Source organism: Monomorium pharaonis, chromosome 2, assembly GCF_013373865.1.
Source record: "Monomorium pharaonis isolate MP-MQ-018 chromosome 2, ASM1337386v2, whole genome shotgun sequence".
Lineage (NCBI taxonomy): Eukaryota > Metazoa > Arthropoda > Insecta > Hymenoptera > Formicidae > Monomorium > Monomorium pharaonis.
In genome coordinates, this window is record NC_050468.1 from 27,122,262 (window position 1) to 27,145,986 (window position 23,725).

The 23,725-nt window shown below is 45.8% G+C and overlaps 1 protein-coding gene across 4 annotated transcripts; it reads left to right on the plus strand.

Annotated features, from left to right (window-relative positions):
• Nucleotides 1–1,208: 1,208 nt before the first annotated feature.
• LOC105836965 (nuclear hormone receptor FTZ-F1 beta) lies at nucleotides 1,209–23,099 on the plus strand. 4 transcript variants are annotated; one of them, XM_012681375.3, is made up of 7 exons: nucleotides 1,209–2,326; nucleotides 18,134–18,634; nucleotides 18,988–19,412; nucleotides 19,889–20,233; nucleotides 20,345–21,952; nucleotides 22,227–22,517; nucleotides 22,629–23,099. In XM_012681375.3, the coding sequence occupies exons 2-6, from the start codon at nucleotides 18,301–18,303 to the stop codon at nucleotides 22,491–22,493; spliced, it is 2,979 nt and encodes a 992-aa protein (XP_012536829.1). In that variant the 5' UTR covers nucleotides 1,209–2,326; nucleotides 18,134–18,300; the 3' UTR covers nucleotides 22,494–22,517; nucleotides 22,629–23,099. The 4 variants fall into 4 exon arrangements, with proteins under 4 accessions (XP_012536829.1, XP_012536828.1, XP_036139292.1 ...); XM_012681374.3 differs by having other exon boundaries at nucleotides 1,210–2,326; nucleotides 18,134–18,649; XM_036283399.1 differs by lacking the exon at nucleotides 1,209–2,326 and adding an exon at nucleotides 18,750–18,768 and having other exon boundaries at nucleotides 18,498–18,649.
• The last annotated feature ends 626 nt before the right edge of the window (nucleotides 23,100–23,725 follow it).

Below are 23,725 nucleotides of genomic sequence, written 5' to 3' on the forward strand. Positions count from 1 at the left end.
CCAATGTTGAACCAATATTGAACCAATATTGCTGCTTAGACAAATTTGCCAAATAAGGTGAAACATTCATTTTACAATATTGGACCACTATTGGGGATATTGCATTTACATTATTTTCCAGTATTGCGTCAATATTTTGTGGTACTAATTGTAAGAACTTTCGTGACGATCTATTCATTGGCCAAAAAACTTATTTGATCGATTAACATTTATGTACATTTTGTAAACGTCGCTATCTGTCGTATCGACTGTGATTCATTTCGCCTCGATAAACTTCTACATAAATTTCATAGAACCGTGCTTGCTGAAAAAGAGAGTCGAATTTGTTGTTATGTCTAGATTCGATAACGATAGTAGTTCGATAACGAGTGATTTACTTGGAAACGGTACATATCTCATCCCGTTGTATTTCTGCCAAAGTCCACGGTAGCGTAAACTTTGCGGAGAATTAATTTTTGTAAGCGAAACACAAAAACATATTATATCATTTTCGCGAAACGTCTTACGTTGTATCGCGCGTCATTTTTCTTTGAAGAAAAAAATAAATAGAAAGAGTTATAAAATTAGGGAGCATCGGGAAGTGGACGATTTATTCGTTCTAACTTATTCTTCTTCATTGAAAAATTTGACCGAGCCACTGGTCGAAAAAAAGTCAATCGTGGCCGGAGGAAGCGCGCGGCACCCCGGCGACCTCGGTCAGACTCGATCGTTGAACCGTGACGCGATATTCGTTTGTCCGACACGCGTTTTCCGTTGCGAGTCGATTGCCCGGCGATCGACTATCGCGCCCGATCGGAATCTACACGTAATCTACACGTCATCGGCCTTGCAGCGCGCGTCGGAGGGACGAAATCTCTCTCTCTCGGGAAATGAAACGCGAGAGGCGTGCAAAGTCCGTGCCTTCTTTTTTGCGCGCGCGGGTTCCGTAGTCCCGCGGGGTCCTCGGCTGGTTCCGCGAAGCGGTTACCGCTCGCCGTAACAATTCAACATCGGAATTCGCGTTATCCGTTTATCGCGCGTACACGCGCGATTCGATACGACACAGCGGGATTTATCGCGCGCGGCGGCGCGCGCGCGTTATCGCGGAAACTTTCCATTTTTACGGCGCGGCCGCTTGTTACGCGACGTACGTATGTACGTGTACGATACGCACGTAATAGCGAACATTCTCCACGCGTAGCGGCGTAGCCGTGCTGCATGCGACCGACCGACCCAACCGACCGCCATGTCGGCCGGCGAGCGGCCGAAGGCGACGCGCGTCGTCGGAACGCTCGTCGCCGGTGTCGGCATCGCGCGACGATGTACTGTACTATCGGCATTGGCTTCGTGCGGCGCACACGGTCACCCGTGTGAAAGACAGAGAGAGAGGAGCGAAAGAGGAGAGGAGCGGGAGAGAACACACTCGCGAAGGAACGAGCGAGAGGAAGCGAGAATGAAAGGTAGAAAGGGAGAGGGAGAGGGAGAGAGATACGCAGGTACGAGAACCCCACACACACGGAAGGTCCGCGGCGAGAGAGCGAGACGGAGGAGGGAGAGAGAGACGGTGGAGCGCGAACTCGTGGTGTGCGGAGGTGCCACCAGCCGGAGTAACAGCGGAGAGTCGGAGGTGGCCCGTGCCTGTGGCTACCCGTGACCGCCCGTGGCTCTCGAGTTGTAACTCGCCTCGTCGTTGTAACGTGACGCGCGAGAGCGAGAGGTGCGTGTGACGACGACGACGACGACGACGACGACGCGTTCATCCAGAGTTCGTTCGCCCGTCCCGTCTGTCGTTTTACCTTCGTCGTGAGCCGCGTCCACCGGGAGCAACGGCGCGAGCTGCTCTGTTCTTTCTCTCGCTCATCTCCTCCTCCTCCTCCTCCTCCCCCTCCTCTCTCTCTCTCTCCCTCTCGTTCTCCGTTTCACATTCCTCCTCTCTTTCTTTCTCTCTCCTCTCTCTGTCTCTCTCTCCGTCTTTCTTTCCTCTCTCTTTTTCCCGTACACGCGAGTGCGATCGGTACAGTGCGACCAGTGCGACGTGATACGTTCTCGCTCGCGGATCGCCCTTCGCTGTGCTCGCGCGACAGAAGGATAGGTGCCGCGCGTACGTCATCGTGAAAAGGACTGTCAGGAGTGCGTTTGTTGTTAACTTCCCCTTGAGTTGCCTGTCTCACGGTACAACGCGGACACGTTCACCGTCACGGCGAGATCCCGAGCGAAGAAAGAGAAAGAAGAGCGATAAGGGAGAGAGACAGACGAGTGGACGGATAAAGGGAGGAGGAGAAAGAGAGAAAGAGAAAAGGAACGAAAGAGAAAGAGAGAGAGGAAGAGCGTCTCGGCGCGCAACGAGGTAAGAGTGCTGCTTCCCGTGTTTGTTTCGGAAAAAGCGACGGTAACATACATTAAAAGGCCCGTTCGCCTCGCGACTCCGACAGCACAGACGTACGGAGGTTATGTTTCCCGATGACCCCTCGACTCCCCCCCTCGCGTCTCCTCGTCGCTCCCTCTCCCTTCCCCTTCCCTCGCGGTCGCCTTCTCCCGCTTCCTCCCGCGTCCGTCCTGCCCCGCTTTTCCTCTTTCTCGCCGCCGCTGCCGTTGCCGCCGCGTCCTTCTCGCTCCTCACCCTTCTTCTCTTTCTCTTTCTCTCTCTCTCTCTCTCTCTCTCTCTCTCTCTCTCTCTCGCGTACTTTGTTCCCCCTTTCGTCCTCCGTCCCTTTCGCGTACTTTTTCGCGACTCAGTCGCCGGGGCAAAGGCGCGCAAGACGATCCAAAGTTTCAAGTGATCCGCACACCTGGCGGCGATTTTCATCCGTCGCTCAGTCCCCGACGAGTCTTAGAGTTGCACAGTACTCTTCTCCCCCCCCCCTCTCTCTCTCTCTCTCTCTCCCCGCACCATTCTCCGTCTTTCTCTTCCACGTGCGGGAATTCTCGTCACTCCACGTACTTACACGCACGTCTAACGTCCATGTCTACGTCTGACGTTTTTTCGCGTTTTTCGCCCTACCTACCCTCCTTCGAGAGGCGACAGCCCCAACCCCGAAGCCTCTCGATACGGGTTTCACGAACTATCAGCTGTCAGCCGCCGCCGCCACCATAGTCCATGCCACCTGTCCGAAACTCATGCGTGCGTGCGGTCTCTCTCTCTCTCTCTCTCTCTCTCTCTCTCTCTCTCTCTCTCTCTCTCTCTCTCCTCTCCTCTCCTCCGCTTCTTTGCTCTTCCGCCTTTCCCCCCTCACTTACTCGTTCCTCGTCCGGCTCTCGGACGTTAAACCGCATTTTACAAGCTTTTTTTTTCTTAGTACCATAGTTCTTTATAATGCTGTAAGACGCATGATTTCCCTTCGAGAAAGGCGCGGGCGCGCGCGCACACGAGCGCGATCAGTGCGACGATCGGCGGCGATCGGAACGTGCCAGCTCCCGGAGTAGAGAAAAGGCTTGTTGATATTTCGGCGCGCAGGCTTTCTGGCGTGACAGCGCGACCGGCCTTGAGCCCCCCCGTTCCCCTGCCCCTTCCACGGCGTCCACGTGTCCCGCCTTCCCCCGCGCGCTCTCTCGCACGTCTCCCTACTACAGGCGCACTGTACGACACTCTATGGACCAGTGACGCTCAACGCGCGCGGCTTCTCCTCCGTTCACTTCTCTCGGAGGTCCCTCGATCTCCGATGCATTCGCCGTATTCCTTTTGCACGAGAGTTATGCAAGTTTGTCCCTTTGTATCCCAGTTTTAGCCTGGTTCAGTCCTTTTAGTTGTGTGCGTGTGTAATGTCGCCGTTTGTTAACTTACATTTGTACATTCGCACGACCGATACTAATTGATAAATGCCACATGTTTCGTGAACAGCAATTACTTATTACACCAAGTATGTCATAAATTAAAACTGACAAATATGATAATGAGATAATATCATAAATGTATTGCAAAAAATATTGGTACACCTCGTGTTAAAAAAAAAAACGGATATTAAGCAATTTGCACAAGAAAATGTACACGCTTTAATATTTTTCTTTTAGCTTTTATATCTTTGGCGCGAAACTGTGAACACCGTTTATGTACCGTATTAAATATAACTTTTCATAATCTTCGTAATATTAGCGCACGATTTTGTGCTTTGAAAAGCTTTTACAACATATGCTTCATACTCTCTGAAGTCAGTATATGATTCATTGATTTGCAATGCTATATTTGTAACCGTGATCATCAGTGATTACTGATTATTCACTGTCTTTCAGTGATTCCATTTAAGAGGGTGGGAGGCATAAAGTGAGGGCGAAGTATTCTCACTAATCAAAGTCAGTGTATTATCATTGAATTGATATTGCATATATCACTGATTGATACAGTTACAAGTATAGCACAGCAATCAGTAAGATTTCACAGATTCCGATTTAGACACCACGTGGACGCACAGGCTACTGCACGCAAACTGCCGATTCAACCAGTTTCATACGTTACAAGAAGGAAATTTTTTTAAGCGATCATTATTCCTCGCCGTGAAAAAAAATTATCAAAAATCGCGAAAAATTCGTCGGTAAAATTTGCTCTATTTATATTCGGATTTTATTTGCGTATATGTCCAACCTTAATTAAAAAGATAACGCGAGCGTTCATAATCCGCAAGATTTATGGGCCGAGAAGACGGTTTTATCATATGGCGGGGCACCACTGCTTCTTACGAACCGCGAGGCCCGCCCTCCTCTCCTGCCCCCCTTCCCTCTCTCTCTCTCTCTCTCTCTGTCTTTCTCTCTTCGCTCCCTCTTTCCGTCTTTCTCCTCGGATCCCGATCCCGATCTCGTCTCATCGCGACGCGTCTCGTTCGGAGCGCTCGGGCCCTCCTCTCCTTTCTCTCGCAGCGCTCGCGCGCGCGCGGACACGGAATCGCCGCCGAATCGTCGAGCGGGCGTTTCTGAAGGTAGGAGAATAAATGACCGAGAACGCGACCCGAGAAATCGTAAGAGCGCGTCAAACTCCGTGGCTCGGCGGCGATTGAAGGGGCCACGGAAGAGAAGAGAGTGAGAGGGAAGAGAGAGAGAGAGAGAGAAAGAGAAAGAGAGCGAAAAAGAGTGAGAGAGAGAGAGAGAGAGAGAGAGAGAGGAGGAGGAGGAGGAAAGGAGGACGAGACGGAGAGCGCGGAGAGCGCGGGCGAGAAAAATCTTTCGCTCGTTGGCTTGCTCGCTCGCTCGCTCTCGGGTCTCGAGCGGAGAGAAAATGAAACGGGAACGTATGGACGGGACGGGCGTTAGCCCGTAGCGGTATCGCGCGGCGGAGCGATCGCGACAATGGTATCGGTATATACTCCGTTCGCCGATCGCGGCGGTCGCGACGACTCGATCCAACCCGGCGCGACGCAAGGCGTCCCGTCGTCGCGTCGCGTTACGACGTCGCTTCTCGGATGAGTCGCGATCGAGCCGCTCCGTCCACCTTGACGGCTCCACCTACATCACGCGGAACGCGCGCGCGATAGAACGCTCCGCGCGTCGTAATCGCCTTTCGCCTCGTCGTATCCTGGTATACTGGGTGTCCCAGAGTTGCCCGACCGGCCACTAATAAGTAATAACCGTGCGCGGGTAACGTTACTTCCCGGGTAATGCTGAAATTGTCACCGTGGACGATATCTTGCATTCGACGTTGTGTCGTAACGACCGTCGTAAAACGTCAGGAAGCGATTGGTATCGTTCCGGTTGTTGTAGCAGAATCGTTATCGAACCGCTAATCTTTTCTCAAGCGATTGGTTTCAATAACTTTACTTTTTTTTTTTTTTTTTTTTTTTTAACACCGTAATGTCGCGACGAGTATATTTTTGTTGGTAAGTTATCGTATCGTGCGTCGGGTTTAGACTTGCGCGAGCGACGCGCGACAGGATGAATCGCGCCAACGTCCTTCGGCGCGGAAAAGAACGCGCAGCCGATTAGATTAAACGTTGCAACGTGCGTCTAGGTATTACGTATATATATACACATACGCGCGCGCGGATTTGCGGCGTTCCGGCCGCCGCCGCGCCGGTGCGAGTGAAACGGCGAAAGTCCGTTGCGCGTTGCACCCTCCGCTGTTTGACCGCTGTTTTTTCCGCGCCGCCGGAATGATACGAAAGGTCACGGAACGCTTAGAAGAACTTTCTCTGCGTTTGGTGGTCGTTTAGACTCGCGTGCCAAGTAAAACTATATTTACCTCGCCGCGCCGACACACGTCGTTTTAGCGCGCGCGCGCGCGCGCGTTCTCTCCTTTACCGAACTGCGATTTACGCGAGGAATCGATTTGATCCGCGCAGGTAAAATGTTTCACAACGAGAGATATGCGATTTCGCGATACGCAGGGCGCTTCTTAAGGATTTTCAGGAAATTCTAGAAGCAATTTACACACACACACACATACTCGAGCAACTCTCAAGGGAACGAGTTCTTGTCGAAAATTAATTATTGGTATTTTTTAATCATTTTTCATATTTACTAACAAAAATTTTCCTTGAAAAATCTTTTCCATCAAAAATACTTAATTAGGAACACGAATATAAAACACTTTTTGATAAATATGTTTAAATTTAAAAAATCTGTTGATTTATTGGATTAAATTTTTAAAGATCAATTCTTCAGTATTAGTACAATCATGGCGATCATAAACCAATACCATCTTATGATATTACGATTTTCCTAGATAAAAATAAAACAACGATTACGTAGTCCGTAAAGCCTAAAGGCTTACATAAGGAAACATCACTCGTTACAGCTGACGTGAAAAGAAATCAGAGATACTCTCGGCATTGCCGCACGCCCGCGTTCACGCAACGAAAAATCACCTGTGCGCGCTGTCAGTTTAATAAATCAACTCTCGGGAAATCTGGCAAGACGTACATCCCATTTTTGTATGTGCAGGTATCATTACGGAAAACGTTAGGTCTTGATTTCTACATCGTAGACGTCGTATTACTAATATAAACCCTAGTAGCACAAAAATATTGGCGCAATATTGAAAATAATGTAAATGCAATATCCCTAATGTTGGTACAATATTGAAAAATGGTTGATTAACCTTATTTAATCAATGTTAGACAATATTCAATTTTTTATTAGACATTAATTGCATCCTACAGTAGAAAAATATTGTGATAATTACATAATAAAATAATTATAGTCGAGGATATTATTTTTATAGTAATTATTACAATAGTATTAGTAATAATAATCGTATGCTTATATAGTGATGCCCACTATGAAAAAATTGTACTGTAAATTATGCAGGTTTAAAATATAGAATATGGTTGTTTTTATTAATATTACAGTAATAATTACTATAAAAATGATACTCCTGACTATAATTATTTTATTACACAATTACGGTTACAAACACTTTTGTTCTAGCAGTGTAAATTGGAATTACCAATATTTTATGACCAATATCGGTTTTACTTTGGGAAAATATGGCCAATGCACTCTCAATATAATCAATGTTTAGTCAATATTAGTTAACATACTGCCAATGTATCGTGCTACTAGGAAATACAATATAATGTAATACATAAAAGGCAATATCACTATTCGCAACGATATAACGATTAAATCAGATTAAGTATCTTGAGTATCTTAAAAATACTCTCCTTTTAATGTGCCATATATATATATATATCATTTGCAAGGAATGGAAGGTTAATTAGCTGACCTCAGATTAGCACTAATTCAGTCAGCGACTGAAAAAGGTCCGATCAACGGTATCCGCGGGAATAATACTTCAATAAATTCATAACCGCGGACGTCGCGGCTCCCTGTTGACCTCTGGTGTTACGAGAATGACGTGGACGTCTATCACATCTATTGGGTATTCTTGCCGTGCATATTCCCTGTTCGGTGGCGTGTGGGTAAAAGTTCGCCCGGTGTGGCGGCGAGGCCGCGGATGACGGCGGCGACAACGGGTCTATCCATTCGCGAGCGTGTCTCTCTCTCTCTCTCTCTCTCTTTCTCTTCGGGTAATCGCTACTCTAGATTGCGCAAGCACCTTCGACCACGATCTTATCGTGCCGGCTGTGCAGTGTACGCTGCGCGTATGTACACGCACGCTTTCATACGCCCGTCACGCACGCACATACGCACGTATACCTGCGGTGCCGATGTGTGTACGGCGCAGCGTACGCTGCACGGGCACGCAGATGTGAGTGTGTGTTCTTTACGCTGGCTGGGCCCCGTGCGTGCGTGTCGACGGCTACGCGTACGCATACGCGTATGAGAAAAGAAAAACAGCGTGAATGCTGCGCGAAGAGCGGCACGAAGGGGGGGAAGGGGGGGGTGGAACGAAGCGTACGCTGGAAACTCCCTGGATCCTTGAAACACAACGCGGATAAGTTGCCTAGCGCAACTTATGAATATTGATGTACCTTTCTCGGCAGCCGCGCCTCGATCACTCGTTTCCATACGATCATCATCATCTTCTCTCCTACCGTCCCGTCCGTCGCGCCGCGACTTTTCGGCGTGAGATTGTCGGCCGATTATTCAGTTGCTTGTTTTCCACTGATCGCACATGCAGCCGGTGTCGCGCGAAATCAAGATAACGATTTAACTTGTCGAAATCATCGTCTGCCAAATTGACTTAATTTTGCATTGCACACCTTCCGAATATATAATTTATTCTATTATTTTATAGATTATGTATGTAACATTGATGCTTATGTAATATCTAATTAATACACTCAAAAAAAAGTCTTGCAATTTCAACAAAAATTCTATGTGTGTACAAATTAGCTGATAAATAAATAATTAGCAAATACTGTGTATGTATTGCACTTAATCAATCTACCTGATAGAAGCAGAATTTTCAAATTCTATACGTGACAACCAACATTTTAGCAGATACAAAAATTAGCGATATATTTTGTGAAATCAAGAAACCTGTCTATATCAGAAAAAAAAATTTTTATAGGTGTATATTTGTAAAATTATGTGGTAAAATGTCATTCTAATAAGCTCAATTCGTCATGCCGATTGAAAGGGAGGGGCATCGAAAGAAGCCGGAGAACGTCTCGACCCTACGAAGTCCTGTTACCCAATTCCTGAATTCCGAGGATGTAGGACGAAGTCGGCAAACCGCTGAAATGTCGCGTGCTCACCTCGGGGGAGAGTGGGTCTCGAGTATTATTTTCTTGCGACGCGCGCGCAATCAGCCTCGCGGTTTCACGTTTTAATTAATTTACCACTTCAGCGCGGCGTAAATGCGAGCGACCCTATTCCCCCCCCTCTCCCCCGCGACATCCGAGGGCGGTAATATTAAACGAATGACGCGAGACACAATCCGCTATATCGCGAGCGCGAGGCGCTCTTCCCACGCGCGTGCCCGTACACACCTCTGGCTGGAAAAATGCTTTGAGCCAAGGCTCTTGTCCGGAATCACCTTAGCAGCTGTATACGTCGCCTCTGAGAACACCTCTTGTTCTCCAAAGGTCGACGACGGTTACGGAACGCGCGTGAAACCAGGCAGCTGGGATATCACGACGACGCAACAACGAACGCGGCCGTCGTAAAATTTTTCTCCGCCGCGCCGCCCGTGTACGTATGCGCGGGGCAGGGGGGAGGGAAAAAGGGGAGGAAACTGTATCTCCGCTGTTAGTCCGCACCGTTGGATACCGGTTTTGGTGCTGCATTGTTTCGATCTAGCGACGTGGCAGCTCCCCGCGATCGCTCGTATACTCAAAACGATCATACGACACATGCCGGACATTACGTTACGGACGGCCCTCACGACGTGGAAGACCGTTTACGCCAGGAATTATGGATGGCCAAGAATGCCGAACTGCTACCGACTGTTTCGACGAAGGGATATTTTTAGGATACTCTCTTGAATTTTTCGTTAAATCGCTCCTGCAGTGGAATGCGGCGCCCTTTAAAAAATGTCGGGAAAGAGATTACATAATTAATAACAAATCGGAAATTTTCTCACTTGCGCTATTAATAGGTCATAAAAAAAATTAAGTCTTAGAAAAGTTGTAGAGATCTGTAGAAATGTTTAAATTATAGAAAATGGTTGAAATTGATTTCTGTTACACAACACAATTGTTGCTATATTAATCCCGTTCAATATCCTATTCCGCTAGATATTAACAGCTAAGAAAGTTAGATTAAAAGTTGACAATTCTTGCTACGCCACTGCGTTTGTCTGCACTGATTATTGTGCGATCTGCCATTCTCTGTTACACACGGTGCGGTGTTCTTTCAATAACGAAGACCAGGGTACAGTCAACAACCTAATGCGAGCCGACGGCAATTCGATCTGTGTGCTATATGTATATCTCAATCACGCACGTAGATAAAAAAAAATTCTGTTCTTAGATCCATAGATTAATTGCAAGAATTCTACCAATCTTTATTAATCTAACAACTTTACTTTTTTTAAGCGACAATCTTTTTTCACTGTGTCTCTACTCAGTAATAGGTATTTAAAAATGTATTATGTGCCTAAAAATCTATTATGCAAATTAACCAAAATGATTTTTTATTGCGCCTACAGCGTGGTTTGGAAAGCGTAAAGGAAATCATTAAAATAACAAATTAATTATAAAAATGAGTTTTTTTTTTTATCGTGCGCTATAATAGGAAGTGGTTTTCGAAAAGTATATATGCAAAGGAATCATTTTGCAATTGCTTGCAAAAGATTATTATCGTTAAATCAGTTTTATTTCAAAACGCGTTACTTTATCTTTTACGTATGACTCACAAGTTTATACGTATAAGTTATATCGCAGTTTTATTATATTAATCAATATTAATCGCGACGCCGATATCCGTATATCATTCGAGAATTTCTACTTTATTTCTCTTGGAACCCCTTTGCGTTTGTTTACTGCATTCCTGAATTGCGTCGCGTGTTTGCGCTCCCGGCACTAGCTTATTTAATCCTCGCTATTGCACATCGCGATTGAGGTCATTTTTATCCGGCCGTTTCAGCATCGAACCGTGTCCCGCAAATCGCGAACGGCGTGCCCCTCGGGGGAGGGGGGAGGAGGGGTTTTCCTCGAACACCCGAATACCCCGGCTATATCGATTACCACCGGTTCCGGCGAACGCGGTGTGGTGCCGGTCGATGTCGCGGCTGTGAAAAGGAAACGCGTGCTGCACGCGGGGAGGCCCGGTAGCCGCGCGCGCGCGATTCTGAACCGGTTTTCGACGCCGCTCAAAAATGCCCCCACCGTCGGGCGGTAATAATTTTAATCGACACCCAGGCCAGCCAGACCGCGCCGTCCCTCTCGCGTACAACGCGCTCTCACGCTCGCGCGTGCACTCGCGCGAGATGTCGAGGATATGCGCTCCGCGAGCGGGCCCCGCTTGACAAGCGGCGCGCACGCTGCTCTGGCCCGGGTGAAAGGAAAACGCGCGCGCGCGCCCACCGCCTTCGACTTCGGGGACAGAAGGAGAAGGATTCCGTGGCGAGCGAGGACATGCGCGACCGCCAGGAGACACGCGGACTTTTCGCGGAACACCGTCGCGCGAGTGGAGAGCGCTGAGCGAGGGCAAGCGGCGCGTTGGGTGTAGCGAGATGTAACGATGACGCAAAGCTGTACCGCGAGAGTAGACGTTCGAATCGTAATCGTGGGGCAATCGCGGAAACGTCAGGCCGGGCTGCTACCTTTTGCCAAAAGCTCGCGGCGGTAATGCCAGAATTAAGTCAGACTTCTCCTTTTCTATTCGCAATGACGAAATCAGGGAGATCCAAGTGCTCGAGACGTATAAATATTTTAAAAAGATTCGAATAGATTCTTTAAATGATATTTAATATGTGGTGATAAAGAGATCCTTTTATAAAGAGTGTGTGATAAATAGAATTTGTCAGTGTGATTGTTTGTGTATACTTTGGTTTTGCGATTTAAATAGAATCAAGGTCAATTTGTAAAAAAGAGATGTTAGTTTAGAAATTCGTTTGTCCTCACTCGATATTTAAAAATCACGTGGGAAGTATGTCGTACGAGACACATATCTTTGGTATCTTCAACATTTTTCTGCTATGAATTATCACGAGATATGCGGCGCTGTAAAAGATCTGTGGAAGGCGCGGATCCCCTCCGGAATAAACATACCAAGTCGCCTATGGACTATCGCGTTGAGACTCCGAGAAATGAAACGGCGGGAACGCTATGCATGTTATAGCCGAGGAAAACTACTCCAGTTCGAGATACCGTTTCATTTCGTGCACAAGGCACTCGCACCGGATTCACACGATCGGCCGTCCCTCGCACCTGCCATTAAATAAGAAATTGTTTAGTAGAAATCGACCGTTTGATCGATATCGTGAAAAAAATCTTATCGATAAAACACACGATGGATAGTAGTCCGAGAGAACGTTAGCTAATAACCTTAATATCTTCCTTTTTTTTTTTTGACGCATTTATTTTTGATGGAGTCGTTTTTGTTAATCGTATTTAGAAGCGTTGTTAAAATCAGCGCGGTAAAACGAATAGGAGAATCTAATAGATATTTAGATAAGTCGCAATGTGCAAATAAAAATGTCTTTATCGCGAAATATTTTCCATTTTCATATAAATTATTATAAACTTTCAAGACGCACCCAAGACGTACTCTTAAAAGCAACTAATAGAGTATGCATTAAGAATATCGCGATGGTATGTGGTACATACGTTTACGATGACAGTGAAATATGGTCGACGCCCACTTTCATAATACTAAACCTTCGGAGTTTGATATCACTACTTAAATGTAGTAATAGCTTGATACATCATCATATTGTCTTTTCGTTAAAATGTTAAAATATTGAACTATATCTACGACATTAATTAATTTTATTTAATGCTTCACACCTGTCTCATAAAATATTTGAATGAAAAATTAGCGAGCGATTTAATGTGAGATATTATTTCTAATTTCAATATATGATTGCTTTCCAAATTTGAAAACTTGTATCGGTACGTAGTTAATAAGAAATAAAAAATGTGTTTATAACTTATATAAAAATATTACACACAATTCAAAGAAAACTATTTTTTTTAATACCAAAAAACTTGTCATTTTTTTCTGACTGCCGAATACAAATCTGAATTCTAAATTGCTCATCTAATCAAGATATAATATACTAAATTTAAACTTTCAAAAAATTCTCTCCATATCATTAAATTTGTTATTAATTTGCTATCTTGTAAAACAGTGAATAAATTTGAGAAACTATTTTACGAAAAACGCAATGTCTTATATGTTTATTACATAAGACTGTACATTTAATTCAATTGGAGCAGATTTGGGGTTAATATCCCTAAAGATGAGCGGGTCGACCGTATTCGACGATCAATCGCACAAATCGCTATAGTCCGAGGACTAAAAGACGCGCGGAGCAATCGTGTCATTCTGGCATGCCAACTCGTTGCACGCGAATGTTACACTTGGCCAACGCGTTTCCTCGTCGAGGACGAGAAGGTCTAACGCGTAATACACGGAGAAAGAGAGAGAAAGAGAGAGAGAGAGAAAGAGACAAACGAAGCAGCGCGACGCGGAGCGTCGCGTCTTTCACGGTCATTCCACGGGGCTGCCGATCGGGGACCCGCTGTTCGCGACCCGCTTAAAATAGAGCCACCGTATATTCCGTAGGTCGTCGATCCCTCTTCCGCGTCACCTGCCATGCCGCCTGCTGCAGCTTGTGTCAAGATACGAGGAAGCTAGGCACAGCGCGTGCATCACGCGCAACCACTGTCGCGTTGCTCCGCGCCGCGCCGAGACGAGACGCTCGCCCGTCCGCCCGTCCGCCCTCTCGTCCGCCGATGTCAAGAAACGGCACCGATCGAACGGTCATTGACTAAAGGCTTCGACGGTAAATAACCTTATGCCCGTTACCATAGACGCATTGCGCGTTTCCGCAGGAAAGCGACATTGTTAGAAAAAAAAAAGGTAATCGACAGCTTCAATATTAAGTACACGAGCGAATTTAATTTTTATGTTTACAAATACCGTGAACTTTAGTCAGCAATATTTTTGAAAGCTTTTTATCTACGACACATGCAAAACACATAAATCTGTCAGTATTCTTTTTTTTTCCAAATTAAATGTCACTTTAAATATAAGAAACGTTTTATTCTTGATCGAATTTATGGCTCTGTTTTGAATTATTATAATTGATTTAGCAACACACGAACCGTTTATAGCTAACAACTTTTTGTGGCATTAGTAACTTTGAATTACGAAGTTATACTCATTCGCATTATTTGTGTTTCGCCATAATCATTGTAATGACAATTAATTATGTTCAATTAACGATTACGATTGAGATTTTGCGCCGTTGTTTCGAAAAACTCCGGGAATCGTCTAGTTATCAGGCACTTCCCTTTCAGAAAACGTCCGTATATTTTTATCGGGGTAGTATCCTTCGGTAGTACGGCGCTCTTGGGCTATCGTTTCGCGTAATGATAAAGCCCGATCGTGTTATCGCGGTGCGGAGGACGATGCTTTGTTCGCGGAGCCTGCTATGTCAGGCAAAACGGATATCAACGGTCGAGTAAAATGAGGAGATCCCACGGACAACTTGCACATTTTATAATGAGCTTGCTGCTGATTCGCTGCAAAAAAAAGAAGAGGATAAGGTGCAACGTGGGGCAGAAAATCGGCTTACGTAGAGTTGTACGTAGGAGTTGGAGCGAATTTCGTTAACTGCATTTATGGTTGTCACTCTCTTCCAAATGACTCATTTTTATTCACCTTTGAGGTTTCCTTTGTTGTTATTAATTTTTCAAATCACACGCGCGGGACGAAAAGTCGGGCCACAAGTGCAAATGGCAATTAGAGAAATGCAATGAGTTTTTCACAAAGCCATACCTCCGAGAACAAGAGCGAAAGAGAGACAGATAGGGAGAGGGGAAGAGAGAGAGAGAGAGAGAGAGAGAGAGAGAGAGAGAGAGAGAGAGAGAGAGAGAGAGAGAGAGAGAGAGAGAGAGAGAGAGAGAGAGACGATGGTGTGGGAACCGCGTCGCGCGTATCTGCGTCGTCGGATTCGAGCAAACAAAAGCGTTTATCTTAACGGTGGCGATTACTACGGGGTTTGCCTACCGCTGTTATATGTTACATTTTAAGGCAATCGCCGTCGACAGCAATACTTGTCTTTCCCTATTGTGTCGGTACAACGGTAACAAATAAACGCCCGGGCGTGACAAAGAGCGACGTAAAGGGCACAAAGGACAAGTCGAGGCGCGCGGCTCGCTCCTCGTGCGCGCCTACCTGTCGAAGCAGCAGCGGCGGCGGCGGCGGGCCAGGGAGCCGGCCCGGCGCGGCGGCGGCGGCGTTTTTCTCGGCTCCCCCCCCCCCCCTCTCTCTCTCTCTCTCTCTCTCTCTCGGCAGAGCCGACGCTTCCTCCGACCGTCCTTACGCGATGTCACTGACCCGAGTCCGTATCTCGATGCACAAGAATAAGGAGGAGTGGAAGGAGAAGGAGGAAGAGGAGGAGGAAGAGGAGAAGGACAAGGAGGAGGAGGAAAAAGGGAGGAGATTCCATCGTCGTAGTCATCGTTTGTCGTCACCTACGGCTAACCGCCGCCTGGCCGGCGAGACGACAACGACAACGACGACGACGACGATGACGATGACGACGACGGTTGAGATCGGCCAGCGGTGACGGCGGCGACAGTCGGAAAGGAGCGCAATTGCGTCGCACACCGGTGCAAGCAACGATAGCGTTGGGGCCTGGCCCGGCTTGTTCCAGCCCGGCCCGGTCCGTCCGGCTCGCCCCGACGCGCGCGGTTCGAAGCGCGACCGCGACGCTCCCCGGGGTGGGGAGAGAAGACCTTGAGCTGCGTCACGTGACCCCGAAGGTGCATAGGAGCCGGGTAGGGCGGTCGCGGAGGGCCTTGAACTTACCGCCGACGTCGTCGTAACTATCGCGCGCGCAGCACGCTCGCGTTTCCCAAGTAGGAGAGACGACGGCTCTCCTCCTCCTCCTCCTCCTCCTTCTCCTCCTCCCCTCGTCGGGGGGATCAGAGAGCGACACACACACTCGGCGTGTGCGCGCGTACTCCAACCGCCGGAGTACAATCTCCCATCGCCTCTTTTCTTTCCGATTCACATTCGCTCGAATAAGATGAGAGAGTAGGGGAGAAAGAGGAGCGCCTTTCCTCTCCTACATATACGCTCAGCGTGTGTACGCTCGTTTCCGAAAACGTAGGCCGGTATGCGACCTGCACTCGCGTCCGCGAGTAGGGCTGTCTGGCTACCTGCCGACGCTACGCCTGCGAGGAGCAAGACGACACTCTCCGCGTGACGACGACGACGACGACGACGATGACGAGAAGGAGACCGTAGTACGTACGCACCGGTCTCCGATATGCTCGACTGCTCCCGGCTTTGACCGTCCCGCTCGTAATTTAACGTCGTTACGGGTTTACTCCTCTCGAGGCACCGCCGCGTTTCGTTTGAAACCTCGCGATAACTAGCCCGGCAAGAGACCGCAGGCACGGGACATACCGAGAGTACGGTTACCGCGCGCGCTACTTGGTGCGTCGTAGCCGCGCACCCTGCATGCGAACGAGAAAAAGGACACCTGACCGCGGGTAGCGCTTTACGCTTGCATCGCGACGCGTCAACTACGACAGAATTCTAAAACGACGCTACGTATCTCGTAATTCCTTCTGACTTCTACAATTGTGTGAAAGAAAATTGTGTAAAATTGTCGCTTTGAAATCAAAAGAGAGTTAACGCAAAAGTAAAGTTCTAGTCGCCTATCTTTGCGAAGAGTGCAAGTAATTTTCTCGTTGATAGGAACTCGAAAAACTCTGACTCCAGGAGGTGTTCCCCTTCCTAAATCCTTTCCCTCATATTAATTTTGCATAGACGTCTTTAACTGATCCCGAATTTGTAACTACATCAAGACAGTTTACAAATTAATAAACTTTGTTGCAAATTCAAAAGTCGGCGCAGAATATAAGTGAATTCGATATCTGTTAAGACAAAGTCGATCTCTCTCTCTCTCTCTCTCTCTCTCTCTCTCTCTCTCTCTCTCTCTCTCTCTCTCTCTCTCTCTCTCTCTCTGATCCAAACTTTTATTATAGATTCACATACTTTACATAACAGCAAAATCGCGAAACGACGAGAACTGAATTATTTCTCTCGAGGACAGCGTCAGCGAGCTGCAAGGCGTTAATCGTTAATATACAGTGCTCGCGAGAGCTTATACATGTGCAGGTTTCTCTATACGCTCCGCAGTTGCGTAAATTATTTTAATTATCCGAGCGGTTTACGCTTCAGAGCATGTGACCTGAATGAACGATTTTGCAATACGTTCGGTTCGAAAAGGGACCGATCGCGAGCTTAACGTTGATCTACGTTGGAGGCGCACGTATTTACACTTGCCATTTCCAATCAAGCGCCCATGATCGGCAACGAAGAGTTACGACCCACGACATGGGCACACGCGTCGATCTTTGGTTTTTTTTTCTCTCCAATGACGGATCGCTTCCTGTACTCTATTCTGTTCGTCGCGTGATCGACGACCGGCGTTACTCCTCTCCGCACGCATTCGCACCATGTGCGGGCGTGAGTGAACGCGCGTGCGTTTCCGCGCGAAGGTCGTTCGGCGGTTCCGCGAGACCGGAAGTGGGCCGGCCTTGCGGCACGACCATCGGCGTAACCTTGCAGACAAGAGAGAGAGAGAGAGAGAGAGAAAGAGAGAGAGGGAGAAAGATACTCGACTGTGTGTCAGCGCTCGCGAAATCGTGTCTAATCGCGCGGCTGGATTTTTGGCGTACGAACGTGCGTGAGAATTTCATCGAGATTCGATACTTGGTTATTTCTAAGCAGTCGAAGGAGTTTCTGCATTATTCTTGCGAAACCCCGCGCTTATTGCGTAAACTGTGAATTGGAAAGTATATCCAGGAATTTAAATCTCGAATTTCCGTCTGGATTTTCTACGCGCGAATTCATGCCAGTTATATCGATGTTAAAATAATAAAAAGTGAAACAATTGGTTTCATTAATTACACTTAATGTTACACTTAATTAATAAATGTTATTACGTCAGATTGACGATCGAGCGATGAGGTAACAGTGGGGATCAGCGTACAGTAAACAGTGATTCGTTTCGAGATCTTTCTTCAATGTATTAAAAAATTAAAAGATATCGCGAATAAAACGTCAAGCACAGCGCCGAGAGATTCGCGTAAACATACGAGAACTGTATTTGTTTTTTTTTGTCTTTTTTCAGCGAGCGTGAAATCGGCATCGATAGTGCGCGTACATCCACACGTAGGCTCCCGATAATTCGCAGAGGCGACAATAAGAGGGCCCTGCCGTAAGGATGCTGCACGCTTTCACGGAGATCGAGAGGCCACGAGTCGTATCGCGAGCTTGCAGCGGCGTGATCAGCTGAGAATGTCGGAGCAAAACGGGCCCAGCGAGGGCCCAGGGCCAGGGCCCGGTTCGGATTCAACCTGGTGGCCGAACGCGCAGTCTTGGAAATCGTCAGCGACCGCCTCGTCGTCGACTCCCACTTCGGCGACGGGTTCAGCGTCCGTCTCTGTCTCCTGCTCCGCGTCCAGCTCGTCCTCGACGAGTTCCTCCACCTCGACCAACTCGTCCGCGACTTGTTGCCCCTCGTCCTGCATCGGCGTGTCCTGCACGATGAGCCCGAGTCGTTCCACGGAAACGGGGAAAAACGTGTCCGTCACCACTATTAACGTACCGCCGAACCAAGAAATGCATGACGGTATTAATCTCGACGGTATTACTCTTTATAAGATCACTCTTTTAGTGTGTAACAAAATAATGATTTGAAATAATTTCTTTTTAACGTATGTAATGCCGTGCAAATATTAATAAAGGACTTCTCTAATTTGTTACGTAAGTTTTTTTTTGTATGTTACAGTAAAGAAGTAATTTTTGTTATATAATTTTAATGATAATTTTTAAACTATGTATTATTGTGATTCTTTTAAGAGAATGTTTATTTACAAATTTTTGGGTTGATCACAAGATTAGAGAATTTTGTCAAGATTTTTTAACTCAAAATGGTAAAATTTGCAGTACCTTTAATTACACGTAATGCAACTATGATTTTAGGCAAAGGGGTATGTAAATATCTCGGAGGACAGAATGGCGTGACGGTGTCGGTGGTATCGACCTCGGTACTGGGATGTGGAAATGCGAATGCCGTTCCGACGAGTGGAATCTGCACGAATACGGGGCCGCATAGTATCGGTATCGGAATCGGCGGCATCCTCGCCGCGAACGCGGCGGACATCGACGATCCCGAGGACAGCGACGGCGAGATCAGCAAGATCGACTTTAGAGGTGTCAATCTACGTTCGAAGAAGAAACGCGACGTATCGGGTAATCAGAATGGCGACAAGATCGGTGACGGCGATGCAAACGGCGACGGCGGGGGATGCTGCGATGACAATTCGCAACAGCAACCCGAGAGGCCTATGTCGTGGGAGGGTGAACTGTCGGATCAAGAAATGTCTTCCAATACAATTACTAATCAGGTTATTATTAGACTTGTAGAATTAATTATGTTCTGACGACAACTTCACCGAGTTTGAATAGTATGTTTGTCTAAAAATTGAGGTGACCAATGAAAAGGAAATGTATAGCACTTGCATAATACTTTTATATACAGAGAAATGGAATGTTTTCAAGTATTGATATGTAAAAAGAGTTTTTCTCTTCTATTCTCTTCTATTCTTTCAAACAAATATTAACGTTAAAAAGAATCAGTTGAGAATGTTGCAATGAAAACTAAAAGAAAATATAATTACCTGGTCAGAAACATGCAATAGAGACACAAGCAATATTAATATTATGATTTTTGTGAAATGATAGTCTTGAACTTTTAATATAAATAAATTTTAACATTAATAAATATTTGTACTTTAATATTATATAATTACATATATAATTATAGAAGCAAAAGTTTATAGAAATGTGTGTACATTTAATTTCAATTAACTATTGATTTTAGGACCACAACGAGGAAATGTCTATGGAAGGAGTTCAAGTGTGCAGTACGAGTCCAGGGCCCATGGAACAGAAGTTCCCTATTAAATCGGAGCCGGATTTTCGATCTAGCCCAGGTTTCGCAATAGGATCCTTTCACGACGGTAGCTTGCCTATGACGCACAGTCAACAACTTCAGCAACAGCAGCAGCAGCAACGTGGTATCGAAAACCTTGAACAGACTCAGCAGAGTGATCTACCGCTTCTCGTAGGCAAGCTTCTCGGCGGATACAACAACTCAACACCTAATCACAGTCCTGTTCTCAATCCGCGGCATCATCTAACTAAACACAGTCATACTAGATCGCAGGTGAGCTAACTTACGACAACTTAGCTTACTAATATGTCAATCCGTTAAATTGTCAGGCCGACATGTTTAATACATACGCATGTACGCATTTTGACTTTCGAACTCTCGTAGGTGCCGTCACCAGATTCCGCCATTCATTCTGCGTACAGCGTCTTCAGTTCACCGACACAGAGTCCCCATGCGGCACGGCATTCCGCCCTAGGAGCGGGTAGTCCGATACCCTCTTCGTCGTTGTCCCTCTCTCGACACAGCTTCAACAACTCAACTTCCTCGTTATCTTTATCGCTGTCGCATTCGCTTTCAAGGAACAATTCTGACGCTTCCAGTAGCTGCTACAGTTACGGCTCGCTTAGCCCGCCTACGCATTCACCCGTCCAGCAACCAAGACATCCGCATTCGCACTCGCAACATCATCAAGTTGCGCAAGGTAGTCCGCTGCATCTACCAGCCTCGTCCGCAGTTGCCGCACATCATTACTCGTCCTCTTCCGTACCAGGCTCGGAACTGTCGCCGGACGGCCATCCCGTTGCGGAGGATCAAGAAGACTGTAGGATACCCTCGGCGCCGTCGGGTATCTCTACCAGGCAACAACTGATAAATAGTCCTTGCCCGATTTGCGGTGATAAGATAAGCGGCTTCCATTATGGTATCTTTTCGTGTGAATCGTGCAAGGGATTCTTCAAGCGCACCGTCCAGAATCGTAAGAACTATGTGTGCCTTAGAGGAGCAGGTTGTCCGGTCACTGTGGCCACGAGAAAAAAGTGCCCGGCCTGTCGCTTTGATAAGTGCCTCAACATGGGTATGAAACTTGAGGCGATCAGGGAGGATCGTACTAGAGGCGGTAGAAGCACTTATCAGTGTACCTATACTCTACCAGCGAATCTCGTTGGTAGTCCTGCTGGCGGTATGACTGGTGAAAAACTGACAACAGCGGGCAATTGTAGCCCAGCACCAGCTGGTAGCGAGCACCATTATTCCATTAGATATCATTCGAATCATTCTCACAAGATGCAAGTAGTACCTCAACTTTTGCAAGACATTATGGATGTGGAACATCTCTGGTACTATAATGACAATGATCGGATGAGCGGCAGTGGAGGAATATTTGGAAGTGCAAGGAATACCGGTGGTGATAGTATGCTCGGTGGACTCGGAAGTGGCCCGGCGGCCAGCGGAACTGCGGTTGGCATTGGCGCAGGAAACAACGGAGGTGTAGTGGAATGTTCGTCGAATGACTCTAGCAATGTCGATACTAATAGCAGAAGGGAGACGGCGAGCCCAGCCAATTCAACTTTAACGGGGGCATCCGATCAACATTCCACTAATGGCAATACTACCAATAATAGTAATTCTCAAATTGTCAATAATTCCAATGGCAATTCAGCGCAGCATCCGGACTTTTTATCTAATTTGTGCAACATTGCGGATCATCGGCTTTATAAGATCGTCAAGTGGTGCAAGAGTTTGCCATTATTTAAAAATATCTCGATCGACGATCAAATTTGTTTGTTGATCAACTCTTGGTGCGAACTACTACTTTTCTCCTGCTGTTTTCGCAGCATGAGCACTCCCGGTGAGATAAGAGTGTCTCTTGGCAAGTCGATTACTTTGGAACAAGCGAGACAGCTTGGTTTAGCGACTTGCATCGAGAGGATGCTCGCTTTTACCGATAATCTGCGAAGGCTGAGAGTAGATCGATACGAATATGTTGCAATGAAGGTAATTGTCTTTCTTTTTAATTTTAAAAATCCTTATTCTTATTATCTTAGTGCATATTTAACATTTAATGCAGTTGTTTCATCTGTTTGCATCGAAACTGAAAGTAACTTTTATATTAAATGAATATAATCTGTATACTTACACAAATAATTATATTAAACATAGTATGCAATGAAGATACAAATATAATTCTACTGATTTATTCATTTATGGCAACTGATAACGAATACATTATTAACTTGGGTTTTTATATCTGTTTCTTGAAAATTAAAAGGTAATCGTGCTGTTAACGTCTGATACAAGTGAATTAAAAGAGCCTGAAAAGGTCAGAGCCTCTCAAGAAAAGGCCCTTCAAGCACTGCAGCAGTACACAATCGCGAGGTATCCAGAATTACCCGCCAAATTTGGTGAATTATTATTGAGAATTCCAGATTTGCAAAGAACATGTCAAGCAGGAAAAGAATTGCTCAGTGCAAAACGTGCTGAGGGGGAAGGCAGCTCGTTTAACCTTTTAATGGAATTGTTGAGAGGAGATCACTGAACTGTCAGCGCAGTGAACTATGCCGTAAGTAATAAATAAAACAAAGTCTTCGGTCGTGATAAAAAAATTGCTTTAAATAATTATTGCACTGATTGCTGCAGAATTGTAATTAAGTAATCCCTGTTTTCTTTTCAGATTCCACGCTTATAGGGTCCATAAGCTTAGGGAATCGGATAAAATAGATAATCGCAGAGTAAGAAAGATTAGAAAAAGAAGGAAACAGCAGATGTATAAGGTCTATAGCGACATTAGTACTTGGTGAGGGGATTGCATTCTTTGTAATTAGGACACATAATAATCTAACGAAAGACGAAAAGAATTTTTTCTATTTTACACTGGAATGCTTCCATACAGGTTGTGCATGTTTGCATTCCTGTTTTAAAACAAACGAATTTCAAAGCGGCCTACAGTGTATGTTGGAACTATATGTTCCGCATGCAGGTAGATGCTAATGAGACTGAAAGTTTAATTGATGGAGACATGCAGAGCATTTGGTAAATCTTTACATTAGGTTGCATATTAGAATTCCGATGATTTTGATCTTGGCAAGTTATACAGAGAGATGATAATATCGATCAACCTTTCTTTATAAATTAATCGGCATAACATAAATCAATCTCGTATAGTTTTTAAAATAAACTTGCCTATTTAAAATTTGTAAATATTAATTCTCATGTATATAAATATATAAATCTCGAAACTCTGAGATCGTCAATTATAAGGAAAAGTCGAACACCTTCTTTATATAACATATACATCAAGGTCAGGATCATCGGAGCTATGTCCCATAATATAAAGAAATACCGAGCATTTACTTTTACAATGATAAGCGTTGTATAAATACGGAAATGGTATCAAATAGCATTAAAGTGCTAAATTCTATTAGATTGATGTAATCTATTCGAGCGCGAGCTTTATAGTAACGGATCTATAAACAAAGTTGACCATTAATTAACGATTATAATAGAACAACCAGTATTGCGTATTGTTCTGCGCTTACTTAAGGACAGAGCATAGCCATGCCTTATCTATCCCGGTTATGAAAGTGTACTTAATGCATCAGTCGACCAATTGACTACTTATAGAGCAGTTAATCATGGAATAATTAGTTAATGCTTAATTAGTATATATGACCACAGAGTGGTTTTTATCGATCACACAAAATACATTTTTTAATTCTCTTTATATGTTTTAACAGCTTGCCAACATTGGGAAAAATTAAAATTTTAGTT